Consider the following 13,380-nt stretch of genomic DNA (forward strand, 5'->3'; position numbering starts at 1 on the left):
CCTAAATGCCGGATCAGTAGAGAGGGCAAAGAAATTGTACCAAAAGTGTAATCGCTGCCCCCCGGGGATCAAAATCGAGTGTACCTTTTCTTTGCTGGGCGAGTCCTTACGTAGCTGCGTCACTCCGCTTTCTTCTTTCCCGGTGCGTGCACGGCTTCTGCGATCAACTCACAGAAATCATGGTAAGCGAACCTCTTTGTTCCGTTTATAAACATTTTATTTGACGACATGATTGTAACCGTTAACTACACTGAGTAAAAGCAACGTGATCGTAAACTTGCAGTATCTTGCATGAATATGGGTTTTGTTAATTTCTTTAATTCTGACGGATGAAACATTGACAGTGGGGAAGCACATGGGCCCTGGACGCAGCAAACTAGCTAGCATGCTAAGTTAGCCGGTTAGCTAGTAGCGTCATGTGGTAATTTTATGTGGATGGCATTAAGTGATCAACAGAAAACCAATCCTGGTATTAGTCGATGTAGAAACAATTAATTTTCACCTTAAACTGGATAAGCTTTGAATGAACGTAGCAGTAGAAACGACGTTTTATATTTTTTTAAACAAACTGGCAACTTGCTATGGGGTGGAGCTAACTAACTAAGCTACATTGTCTCACGTCTGTATCCCTGGAGTTGTAGTTAGCTAGCTAGTTGTTGGGCTTGGCCATCTAACATTAGTATGACGCACCAGATTTCAAAGTTTTCATGTTCTTGCACAATGACACAACAATGAAGGCTACATGGCTAGCTATACCGTTTGTCAAAATGCAGTTAGCTTGGGCCATAAAGCTTCTAGCGCTTTCTTAGGAGAAGTGGGTGGAGTCAGCAACTGGTCCTTGTTACAGCCTTAGCCCAATGCTACAGCCTTAGCCCAATGCTACAGCCTTAGCCCAATGCTACCAACCGTCTGTTGTTCATCCATCCAAGTGCATCTATGACCGTGTATGGTCGGCGATGTACATTTTTGACTTTGATAATAAGGCACGTTGTTGCTTTCCCTCCCCAGATTTGATACATATGTAAGCATGAGTCTAGACATTTCAATGTATAATTCACAAAACCTGTCACATTATGTCAGCAGCCCTTGGCTTCTTCAACATGTTCTACATCTTGACACTACCATGATTATGGATATTTATGTGACATATAATGAATTGTCCTAGATATTGTCAAATCAAAACATTTTATTTTTTACACAAGCATTCACCAGTTTGCCTTTCGTGGGGTGTGACTACGCCAAGAGATTGCGTTGTCTGAAATCTTTAACCTGTCTCGCAGGCGTCCCTATCCATGGCCCCAGTGAACATCTTCAGGCAAGGAGCTGACGAGGAGAAAGCTGAGACAGCCCGTCTGGTGAGCTGAGTGCTCTGTGATGTTTACTTTATGTTATGTTAGTATATTATACTACATTAATAGTTGCTATTCTACTGTACCATTCATTTATAACAATGTTTTGTAATGTTGTCACGATACCAACATTTTACTTATGATACGATACCAGGCCAAGTATCGCGAAACAACGGGGACAAAATGTCAGTGGCCTAGTGTCCTCCCTTCCCTCCTACGCTTGTTCCCATATTCTAAACATTCATTATGTGCTACACAAAAAAACATGTCACTGATATTCACACCTCTACTCAGTACGTCACGTAGAATTTAACTTTGCACTGTATAATAGAATACTGCATAGAATGGCTAATTTGCTCATATTTGCAAAGTCCTACCTGTGATTTAGGTGGAGGAATGGGAGGAAGGAATATACATGCATCATGATCTGCATGTCATTGTGGCAGTAAGGGGACAATACTGCATCATGATCTGCAGGTCATTGTGGCAGTAAGGGGACAACACTGCATCATGATCTGCAGGTCATTGTGGCAGTAAGGGGACAACACTGCATCATGATCTGTAGGTCATTGTGGCAGTAAGGGGACAACACTGCATCATGATCTGTAGGTCATTGTGGCAGTAAGGGGACAATACTGCATCATGATCTGTAGGTCATTGTGGCAGTAAGGGGACAACACTGCATCATGATCTGTAGGTCATTGTGGCAGTAAGGGGACAACACTGCATCATGATCTGCAGGTCATTGTGGCAGTAAGGGGACAACACTGCATCATGATCTGCATGTCATTGTGGCAGTAAGGGGACAACACTGCATCATGATCTGCAGGTCATTGTGGCAGTAAGGGGACAACACTGCATCGTGATCTGCATGTCATTGTGGCAGTAAGGGGACAACACTGCATCATGATCTGCAGGTCATTGTGGCAGTAAGGGGACAACACTGCATCATGATCTGCAGGTCATTGTGGCAGTAAGGGGACAACACTGCATCATGATCTGCAGGTCATTGTGGCAGTAAGGGGACAACACTGCATCATGATCTGCAGGTCATTGTGGCAGTAAGGGGACAACACTGCATCATGATCTGCAGGTCATTGTGGCAGTAAGGGGACAACACTGCATCATGATCTGCTATGCGGATGACACACAGCTGTACATTTCAATGAAGCATGGTGAAGCCCCAAAATTGCCCTCGCTAGAAGCCTGTGTTTCAGACATAAGGGAAGTGGATGGCTGAAAACTTTTACTTTTAAACTCGGACAAAACAGAGATGCTTGTACTAGGTCCCAAGAAACAAAGAGATCTTCTGTTAAATCTGACAATTCATCTTGATGGTTGTAAAGTCGTCTCAAATAAAACTGTGAAGGACCTAGGCGTTACTCTTGACCCTGATCTCTCTTTTGACGAACATATCAAGACTGTTTCAAGGACAGCTTTTTTCCATCTACGTAACATTGCAAAAATCAGAAATTTTCTGTCCAAAAATGATGAGAAAAATTAATCCATGCATTTGTTACTTCTAGATTAGACTACTGCAATGCTCTATTTTCCAGCTACCCGGATAAAGCACTAAATAAACTTCAGTTAGTGCTAAATACGGCTGCTAGAATCCTGAGCTAGAACCAAGAAATTTGATCATATTACTCCAGTGCTAGCTTCCCTACACTGGCTTCCTGTTAAGGCAAGGGCTGATTTCAAGGTTTTACTGTTAACCTATAAAGCGTTACATGGGCTTGCTCCTAACTATCTTTCCGAGTTGGTCCTGCCGTACATACTAATACGTCGCTTACGGTCACAAGACGCATGAGCCTCCTAATTGTCCCTAGAATTTCTAAGCAAACAGCGGGAGGCAGGGCTTTCTCCTATAGATCTCCATTTTTATGGAACAGTCTGCCTACCCATGTGAGAGACGCAGACTCGGTCTCAACCTTTAAGTCTTTACTGAAGACTTATCTCTTCAGTAGGTCATATGATTGAGTGTAGTCTGGCCCAGGAGTGTGAAGGTGAACGGAAAGGCTGGAGCAACGAACAGCCCTTGCTGTCTCTGCCGGGCCGGTTCCCCTCTCCACTGGGGTTCTCTGCCTCTAACCCTGTTGCAGGGGCTGAGTCACTGGCTTGCTGGTGCTCTTTCATGCCGTCCCTGGGAGGGGTGCGTCACTTGAGTGGGTTGGAGTTACTGACGTGATCTTCCTGTCTGGGTTGGCGCCCCCTTGGTTTGTGCTGTGGTGGAGACCTCTGTGGGCTATACTCGGCCTTGTCTCAGGATTGTAAGTTGGTGGTTGGGGATATCCCTCTAGTGGTGCGGGGGCTGTGCTTTGGCGGAGTGGGTGGGGTTATATCCTTCCTGTTTGGCCCTGTCCGGGGTTTCTTCGGATGGGGCCACAGTGTCTCCGGACCGCTCCTGTCTCAGCCTCCAGTATTTATGCTGCAGTAGTTTATGTGTCGGGGGCTGGGGTTAGTTGGTTATACCTGGAGTACTTCTCCTGTCTTATCCAGTGTCCTGTGTGAATTTAAGTATGCTCTCTCTAATTCTCTCGTTCTCTCTTTCTCTCTGAGAACCTGAGCCCTAGGACCATACGTCAGGACTACCGGGCATGATGACACCTTGCTGTCCCCAGTCCGCCTGGCCTTGCTGCTATTCCAGTTTAAACTGTTCTGCCTGCGGTTATGGAACCCCTACCTGTCCCAGACCTGCTGTTTTAAACTCTAATGATCGGCTATGAAAAGCCAACTGAGATTTATTCCTGATTATTATTTGACCATGCTTGTCACTTATGAACATTTTTGAACATCTTGGCATGGTTCTGTTATAACCTCCACCGGCACAGCCAGAAGAGGACTGGCCACCCCTCATAGCCTGGTTCCTCTCTAGGTTTCTTCCTAGGTTTTGCCTTTCTAGGGAGTTTTCCTAGCCACCGTGCTTCTACACCTGCATTACTAGCTGTTTGGGGTTTTAGGCTGGGTTTCTGTACAGCACTTCGAGATATTAGCTGATGTAAGAAGGGCTATATAAAATAAAATTGATTGATTGATTGATTGATCTGCAGGTCATTGTGGCAGTAAGGGGACAACACTGCATCATGATCTGCAGGTCATTGTGGCAGTAAGGGGACAACACTGCATCATGATCTGTAGGTCATTGTGGCAGTAAGGGGACAACACTGCATCATGATCTGTAGGTCATTGTGGCAGTAAGGGGACAACACTGCATCATGATCTGCAGGTCATTGTGGCAGTAAGGGGACAACACTGCATCATGATCTGCAGGTCATTGTGGCAGTAAGGGGACAACACTGCATCATGATCTGCATGCATATAAGGAGATAGCCAATGTCTTGGAAGGTATCAATATAACAACGAAAGACTCATTAGGGACTGCATCCCTGCTCGCCATCGAGGCTAAATTATATTTTAAGTACTGATGGAGGAATAGATGCGCAGGAAGAGCTGACGGAGAGAAGCAGGTGAGTGACGCTTGGAAGGGGATGCGGTTGGCTGACTACAGCTCCCACGCCTGATGTGTGCGTGAAAGTGAACTGGACATTGTTGGACCGGCACATACAAGAGACTAGCGGCTGCTGCTCAACTAAATTTCATAACAGGCGGCAGCTGTAGGGCGGAAAAATGTTGTATCATATGAAACATATTCTAAAAATGTTGGTATCGTAAGTATGATGTTTTGGTACCGTGGTACCTAAAATACCATGCAACACTAATGTTTTGTGTTTCCTCCAGTCCTCCTTCATCGGTGCCATCGCCATTGGAGATCTGGTGAAGAGTACCTTGGGACCAAAAGGAATGGTATGCGTCAACGGCAGACTTGCTGAGTGATATCAATGAATGATTAATGCCAAAGTCCCATTTACGAGCAATTATAAAAACGCTCGAAAAATCAGGCCCTAAATGCGTAGCACGACTTGATAAACTCAACTAGAGCAAATGTATAATCTGCATGGCTAAAACTCACATTGACTGTCCACCTTTCAGGACAAGATCCTTATCGGAGGTGGCAGGGAGGGAACTGTCACAGTCACCAATGATGGGGCCACCATCCTCAAAGCCATCGGAGTGGACAACCCTGCTGCCAAAGTGTTGGTTGGTGAGTGTTGATGTTCACCAGTTTAACTATGTAGTTGGTTGGTGAGTGTTGATGTTCACCAGTTTAACTATGTAGTTGGTTGGTGAGTGTTGATGTTCACCAGTTTAACTATGTAGTTGGTTGGTGAGTGTTGATGTTCACCAGTTTAACTATGTAGTTGGTTGGTGAGTGTTGATGTTCACAAGTTTAACTATGTAGTTGGTTGGTGAGTGTTGATGTTCACCAGTTTAACTATGTAGTTGGTTGGTGAGTGTTGATGTTCACCAGTTTAACTATGTAGTTGGTTGGTGAGTGTTGATGTTCACCAGTTTAACTATGTAGTTGGTTGGTGAGTGTTGATGTTCACCAGTTTAACTATGTAGTTGGTTGGTGAGTGTTGATGTTCACCAGTTTAACTATGTAGTTGGTTGGTGAGTGTTGATGTTCACCAGTTTAACTATGTAGTGGGTTGGTGAGTGTTGATGTTCACCAGTTTAACTATGTAGTGGGTTGGTGAGTGTTGATGTTCACCAGTTTAACTATGTAGTTGGTTGGTGAGTGTTGATGTTCACCAGTTTAACTATGTAGTGGGTTGGTGAGTGTTGATGTTTAACTTTGTAGTTGGTTGGTGAGTGTTGATGTTCACCAGTTTAACTATGTAGTTGGTTGGTGAGTGTTGATGTTCACCAGTTTAACTATGTAGTTGGTTGGTGAGTGTTGATGTTCACCAGTTTAACTATGTAGTTGGTTGGTGAGTGTTGATGTTCACCAGTTTAACTATGTAGTTGGTTGGTGAGTGTTGATGTTCACCAGTTTAACTATGTAGTTGGTTGGTGAGTGTTGATGTTCACCAGTTTAACTATGTAGTTGGTTGGTGAGTGTTGATGCACCAGTTTAACTATGTAGTTGGTTGGTGAGTGTTGATGTTCACCAGTTTAACTATGTAGTTGGTTGGTGAGTGTTGATGTTCACCAGTTTAACTATGTAGTTGGTTGGTGAGTGTTGATGTTCACCAGTTTAACTATGTAGTGGTTGGTGAGTGTTGATGTTCACCAGTTTAACTATGTAGTTGGTTGGTGAGTGTTGATGTTCACCAGTTTAACTATGTAGTTGGTTGGTGAGTGTTGATGTTCACCAGTTTAACTATGTAGTTGGTTGGTGAGTGTTGATGTTCACCAGTTTAACTATGTAGTTGGTTGGTGAGTGTTGATGTTCACCAGTTTAACTATGTAGTTGGTTGGTGAGTGTTGATATTCACCAGTTTAACTATGTAGTTGGTTGGTGAGTGTTGATGTTCACCAGTTTAACTATGTAGTTGGTTGGTGAGTGTTGATGTTCACCAGTTAACTATGTAGTTGGTTGGTGAGTGTTGATGTTCACCAGTTTAACTATGTAGTTGGTTGGTGAGTGTTGATGTTCACCAGTTTAACTATGTAGTTGGTTGGTGAGTGTTGATGTTCACCAGTTTAACTATGTAGTGTGTTGGTGAGTGTTGATGTTCACCAGTTTAACTATGTAGTTGGTTGGTGAGTGTTGATGTTCACCAGTTTAACTATGTAGTTGGTTGGTGAGTGTTGATGTTCACCAGTTTAACTATGTAGTTTGTTGGTGAGTGTTGATGTTCACCAGTTTAACTATGTAGTTGTAGAGAAATACATGAAAGGCCTGCACATGGTATAATGCTGCTCCCCAAGGCAGTGCTATGCTGTCTTTCTGGACACTGTTGTTGTCCTTTAGTCCTCCTGTCTTCCAGACATGTCCAAGGCCCTCTCTGATCCTTTAGTCCTCCTGTCTTCCAGACATGTCCAAGGCCCTCTCTGATCCTTTAGTCCTCCTGTCTTCCAGACATGTCCAAGACCCTCTCTGATCCTTTAGTCCTCCTGTCTTCCAGCCATGTCCAAGACCCTCTCTGATCCTTTAGTCCTCCTGTCTTCCAGACATGTCCAAGGCCCTCTCTGATCCTTTAGTCCTCCTGTCTTCCAGACATGTCCAAGGCCCCCTCTGATCCTTTAGTCCTCCTGTCTTCCAGACATGTCCAAGGCCCTCTCTGATCCTTTAGTCCTCCTGTCTTCCAGCCATGTCCAAGACCCTCTCTGATCCTTTAGTCCTCCTGTCTTCCAGCCATGTCCAAGACCCTCTCTGATCCTTTAGTCCTCCTGTCTTCCAGACATGTCCAAGGCCCCCTCTGATCCTTTAGTCCTCCTGTCTTCCAGACATGTCCAAGACCCTCTCTGATCCTTTAGTCCTCCTGTCTTCCAGACATGTCCAAGACCCTCTCTGATCCTTTAGTCCTCCTGTCTTCCAGCCATGTCCAAGACCCTCTCTGATCCTTTAGTCCTCCTGTCTTCCAGACATGTGCAAGACCCTCTCTGATCCTTTAGTCCTCCTGTCTTCCAGCCATGTCCAAGACCCTCTCTGATCCTTTAGTCCTCCTGTCTTCCAGACATGTCCAAGACCCTCTCTGATCCTTTAGTCCTCCTGTCTTCCAGACATGTCCAAGACCCTCTCTGATCCTTTAGTCCTCCTGTCTTCCAGACATGTCCAAGACCCTCTCTGATCCTTTAGTCCTCCTGTCTTCCAGACATGTCCAAGACCCTCTCTGATCCTTTAGTCCTCCTGTCTTCCAGCCATGTCCAAGACCCTCTCTGATCCTTTAGTCCTCCTGTCTTCCAGCCATGTCCAAGACCCTCTCTGATCCTTTAGTCCTCCTGTCTTCCAGCCATGTCCAAGACCCTCTCTGATCCTTTAGTCCTCCTGTCTTCCAGCCATGTCCAAGACCCTCTCTGATCCTTTAGTCCTCCTGTCTTCCAGCCATGTCCAATACCCTCTCTGATCCTTTAGTCCTCCTGTCTTCCAGACATGTCCAAGACCCTCTCTGATCCTTTAGTCCTCCTGTCTTCCAGACATGTCCAAGACCCTCTCTGATCCTTTAGTCCTCCTGTCTTCCAGACATGTCCAAGGCCCTCTCTGATCCTTTAGTCCTCCTGTCTTCCAGACATGTCCAAGGCCCTCTCTGATCCTTTAGTCCTCCTGTCTTCCAGACATGTCCAAGGCCGTCTCTGATCCTTTAGTCCTCCTGTCTTCCAGCCATGTCCAAGACCCTCTCTGATCCTTTAGTCCTCCTGTCTTCCAGACATGTGCAAGACCCTCTCTGATCCTTTAGTCCTCCTGTCTTCCAGCCATGTCCAAGACCCTCTCTGATCCTTTAGTCCTCCTGTCTTCCAGCCATGTCCAAGACCCTCTCTGATCCTTTAGTCCTCCTGTCTTCCAGCCATGTCCAAGACCCTCTCTGATCCTTTAGTCCTCCTGTCTTCCAGCCATGTCCAAGACCCTCTCTGATCCTTTAGTCCTCCTGTCTTCCAGACATGTCCAAGACCCTCTCTGATCCTTTAGTCCTCCTGTCTTCCAGACATGTCCAAGACCCTCTCTGATCCTTTAGTCCTCCTGTCTTCCAGACATGTCCAAGACCCAGGATGATGAGGTTGGAGACGGCACAACCTCTGTCACAGTACTGGCTGCTGAGCTGCTCAGGGTAAGAGTGGATGATTACTTAACCACTTTAGCACATCTAGCTAATACTGTATTTCACATAGCTATCTACTTGTGAAGTGATTTAACTCTTCAAAGTAAAACCATTATCACCACCAGCTAAAGTGCATTGTTTTGGTAACTATTCCTTTAGCTATCAATGCTCTAATAAGAAATGCTTGTTTCCGTTTCCCGTTTGCAAAAAGTTTTTCTACGGTGTACCCAAATGAATACAACCCTGCTGTCTGTCTTTTAGGAAGCTGAGCTCCTCATCGCCAAGAAGATCCACCCCCAGATCATCATCTCTGGCTGGAGGAAGGCAACCCAGGCAGCCCGGGAGGCCCTGAAGGAGGCTGCTGTGGACCATGGGTAGGCCTACACTGATGAAGCATTTCTAGAATATAATGGCAGGTTTAACTACGAGGTAACTAGCACAGAACTGAACTCGGCTAATGTCATGAGATGTTATGAGTTTTTAATAAAACTCTTACATAGAAGCGTGATTACCCATCCAAAGCCATAAAGAAAGACTTCACACATCACGTTGCTAAGCCGTGAACATTACCATCCCTCCCCCTTCTCAGTAACGACCAGGTGAAGTTCCAGGAGGACCTTCTGAACATCTCCCGCACCACCCTGTCTTCCAAGCTGTTGACCCACCACAAGGACCACTTCGCCAAGCTGGCCGTGGAGGCTGTGCTCAGGCTGAAGAGCTCAGGCAACCTGGAAGCCATCCACGTCATCAAGAAGCTGGGGGGCAGCCTCATCGACTCCTACCTGGACGAAGGTGAGACGACTGGGGGTGTGCTGATGCGTGTTCTGCCTCTGACAGACAACGGCAGTTGGTCTCATCTGGGTGGTATTCATTAGGTACCAAACGGAAGAAAACTGACTGAAAACGGGGAGGGTATTACCTGAAGTTGACCAATAAGAAACCGTTTTTCCCCCCACCACGTTGCAAAACCTTTGCTACGGTGTGACCTAATGAATACGTCCAGAGAGCTCTGGTCTGACCCAGTGCTCTTGGATGATTGAGAAGGTTTAGCAGCTTCATACTGTGCTGTTATAACTGGTTAATAACCTCCTAAATCAAATCGGGCCGATGCAACAACTGGCTATATGAGACGGTCATTACAGCTAATGTTGCGTTTGTGCACAAAACTAGTGCTAAATAAACAAACCACTCTTGGTTAGAGAGTTCTTCAAACATCTACTCTGTGTTGTGTCTAATGTAGCTTCATGTGTTTCTTTGTTTTCTTTGTAGGATTTCTGCTGGACAAGAAGATTGGTGTGAATCAGCCCAAGAGGCTAGAGAACGTTAACATTCTCATCTCCAACACTGGCATGGACACGGATAAGATCAAGGTTGGTCTTGTTATATGCTTTTCTCTTGGGGTTACAGACGGTCAATTCAGGATCCATTCAGGAAGTAAACTGAAACTCCCATTTCCAATTTTTTTCTCTTTTGAAAAGCAACAAGGAACATTTTGAATTTCGCCTTTTACAGAATCAGAATTAAATCCGTCCCCCGATACTCTCACCTCCTTATTAGCCTCTAAGAAGTGTCGTGGAAACGTATGAAAATTCCCGTCCCGTTTCTAACCAACCGGCTGTGTGATCCGCTGTCAGATCTTTGGCTCCAGAGTGCGTGTGGACTCCACGGCCAAGGTGGCGGAGATCGAGGCGGCTGAGAAGGAGAAGATGAAGGAGAAGGTGGAGCGGATCCTCAAGCACGGAATCAACTGCTTCATCAACAGGTACAAATCACATTTTATTTGTCACCTGCACGCGTTTAGCAGATGTTATAGCGGGTGTAGCGAAATGCTTGCGCTTCTAGCTCCGACAGTGCTGTAATATCTAACAATTTCACAACATGTACCCAATACACACAAATCTAGGTATGGAATGGGATTTAAGAATATATACATATATGGACAAGCAATGACAGAGCGGCATGGACTAAGATACAGTAGAATAGAATACAGTAGAATACATACTTAGTAAGTAGAAGTACACCCATTCAACAAGGTGTTTCCAGCATGCGTGGGTGAGTAGAGTCATTTAGTAACCAATAGTGATGGATCAACAGACAGCTGATCTACAACTACCCAGAGCAGCTGTTTGCTGCGGCGGGTGTCATGGCCATAGAACACGCGGACTTCTCAGGAGTGGAGCGCCTGGCGCTCGTCACCGGGGGAGAGATCACATCTACCTTCGACCACCCTGAGCTGGTGAAGTTGGGCCACTGTAAGCTGATCGAGGAGGTGATGATCGGAGAGGACACCCTCATCCACTTCTCAGGAGTGGCCATGGGTCAGTGATGATACAACATAACGGGCTGATTTAGAAATGATTTATAGTAGGACAATGGCTCGATGGTCAGACTTGGTCTTCATAGTGTTTTCTCTGATTGCAAGTACTGACCATGTTTCTTTTTTTCTCTTGGTTTCCCTCTCTTCCTTCCTCTCTTCCTTCCTCTCTTCCTTCCTTCCTCTTTTTTTGTTTTTCCTCTCCCAGGAGAGGCGTGTACCGTGGTGCTGCGAGGAGCCACACAGCAGATCCTGGACGAGGCTGAGAGATCTCTCCATGACGCCCTCTGTGTCCTGGCTCAGACCGTCAAGGAAACACGCACCGTCTACGGAGGAGGTGAGGGGCTATACACACTGCCCGTTTACGTGGATACCGTGGGGGGGAAATAGTCCCCCTGTACTGTCTGAACCCACTGTGAGAATAACCACGCTGCTGTCCCCTCCAGGCTGCTCTGAGATGCTGATGGCTAAGGTGGTGACAGACCTGGCCCTCAGGACACCAGGCAAAGAGGCTGTGGCCATGGAGTCCTTCGCCAAAGCTCTTAGAATGCTGCCCACCATCATCGCAGACAACGCCGGTTACGACAGTGCGGATCTGGTGGCCCAGCTGAGAGCTGCTCACCAGGAGGGGAAGACCACCATGGGTCTGAGTGAGTGCAGTCTACTATAGCTGGACTCCTAGATGTTTCAGACCTAGCTTTGGCCTGTGTCTCATTCTCCTTCCTGTTTGTGACCTGTTACTTTTTTCCTCTTCCCATCATTTATTTGAACGGGGGCCAGATGAATTAAAACAAGATTTGAATGCTCAAGTCGGATGCATCGCACCATCACACTTAGGCTTATGTCTCTGTCTGTTCTCTGTCCCTCAGATATGAACCAGGGTACCATTGGTGACATGTCAGAGATGGGGGTGACCGAGAGCTTCCAGGTGAAGAGACAGGTTCTGCTGTCTGCTGCGGAGGCTGCAGAGATGATCCTCCGTGTCGACAACATCATCAAGTCCGCTCCCAGGTGAGGACAAACACCCTACACGTATCTTTTATTGTTCCAGATATCCCACAATCCTTGCAGTAGGTACAGTCCAAATACCTGACTTAAACCTCCATTCTTGGCATGCACACAGTCTCCCTGTTCACCTGTACTGTATGTTATGGAGGGGTGACAGGTCCAGTGTCTTCGCTGCCAGAATGTTCTCTGTCTTCTGGTTCTATCCTCAGTGGCTGGTTCATTGTGATAGGTCAAGTCTACAGCTAGCAGTCACTAGGCTGGAGAATCATTGTTATCCCAATCCGCTTTGCAATAGGCTGTCAAAAATACCACTTGCAAGTGCAGTTGTTCTCATTTTGTAAGTTGATCGTTCGATTACCTCTCTGAAATGGTGAGTAGGTTGTTTCATCCCTTGAAAACATTTGTCATCCTCCTTTTACTGATTCCTCCCCCTTTCCCCTTGCAGGAAGCGAGTACCAGACCACCACCCCTGTTAATACCCCCAGGAGGAAGAGGAGGGTGAGGAAGAGGAGAGCAGGGTAACAGGAGTTGCTGGTAGGGGAAGGGGAACAGAGAAGCCTGTATTTATGATACTCCTGTCCAAGGCTACGTACCGTACGTCACTTCAAAATAAAAAATCCTCATCTTTTCTGTACCGTACCTCCAAAAATAAAAGCTTCAGTCTGGTTTTGGTTAGTGTAAATCTAAACGCTCCTTTAGTCCGTTGGGGTGTAATGCTGTTATGAAGCACTGCAGAGGCTAGACCGTCAGTATGGACATGTTTACTGTTATTATAATAATAAAACTCACTCTGAATCCATGTCTGAGGAATGTTTTATGCCTTGTGAGCCTTAGTTTGAAATGTCTATTTAGAAGACTTGTACATCTACTATAACAATATATTAAGAGTATTCATGTGCTATAACATATTAAGAATATTGATGTACTATAACATTATATTAAGAATATTGATGTATCCGGGGCTTTAAAAACAAAGGTGGCCCCGTGTAGCTCAGTTGGTAGAGCATGGCGTATGCAACGCCAGGGTTGTGGGTTCGATTCCCACGGCGGGGCCAGTATGAAAATGTATGCACTCACTATAACTGTAAGTCGCTCTGGATAAGAG

General features: G+C 45.9%; 1 protein-coding gene and 2 non-coding genes across 3 annotated transcripts; all 3 read left to right on the forward strand.

Annotated features, from left to right (window-relative positions):
• The first annotated feature begins 88 nt into the window (after positions 1-88).
• Positions 89-13,074, forward strand: cct2 (chaperonin containing TCP1, subunit 2 (beta)). The gene is made up of 14 exons (XM_041866822.2): positions 89-182; positions 1,281-1,355; positions 5,088-5,153; positions 5,340-5,451; positions 8,886-8,962; positions 9,215-9,327; positions 9,543-9,745; positions 10,223-10,323; positions 10,588-10,715; positions 11,048-11,271; positions 11,476-11,604; positions 11,714-11,917; positions 12,137-12,278; positions 12,721-13,074. The coding sequence occupies exons 1-14, from the start codon at positions 180-182 to the stop codon at positions 12,749-12,751; spliced, it is 1,608 nt and encodes a 535-aa protein (XP_041722756.2). The 5' UTR covers positions 89-179; the 3' UTR covers positions 12,752-13,074.
• Positions 9,983-10,122, forward strand: LOC121556522. Its single transcript, XR_005998192.2, has one exon. It is a non-coding gene; the product is annotated as a small nucleolar RNA SNORA47 (small nucleolar RNA).
• On the forward strand, positions 12,367-12,498 carry LOC121556496. Its single transcript, XR_005998181.1, has one exon. It is a non-coding gene; the product is annotated as a small nucleolar RNA SNORA57 (small nucleolar RNA).
• Positions 13,075-13,380: the final 306 nt, after the last annotated feature.

The sequence above is a fragment of the Coregonus clupeaformis genome, chromosome 4, assembly GCF_020615455.1.
Source record: "Coregonus clupeaformis isolate EN_2021a chromosome 4, ASM2061545v1, whole genome shotgun sequence".
Taxonomy (NCBI): Eukaryota; Metazoa; Chordata; class Actinopteri; order Salmoniformes; family Salmonidae; genus Coregonus; species Coregonus clupeaformis.

Excerpts from the sequence above, each read along its gene's own strand:
- cct2 (XM_041866822.2), top strand. Across the intron at positions 5,154-5,339 it reads CCTTGGGACCAAAAGGAATG|GACAAGATCCTTATCGGAGG; the intron begins GTATGCGTCAAC and ends TCCACCTTTCAG. Across the intron at positions 10,716-11,047 it reads ATCAACTGCTTCATCAACAG|ACAGCTGATCTACAACTACC; the intron begins GTACAAATCACA and ends ATGGATCAACAG.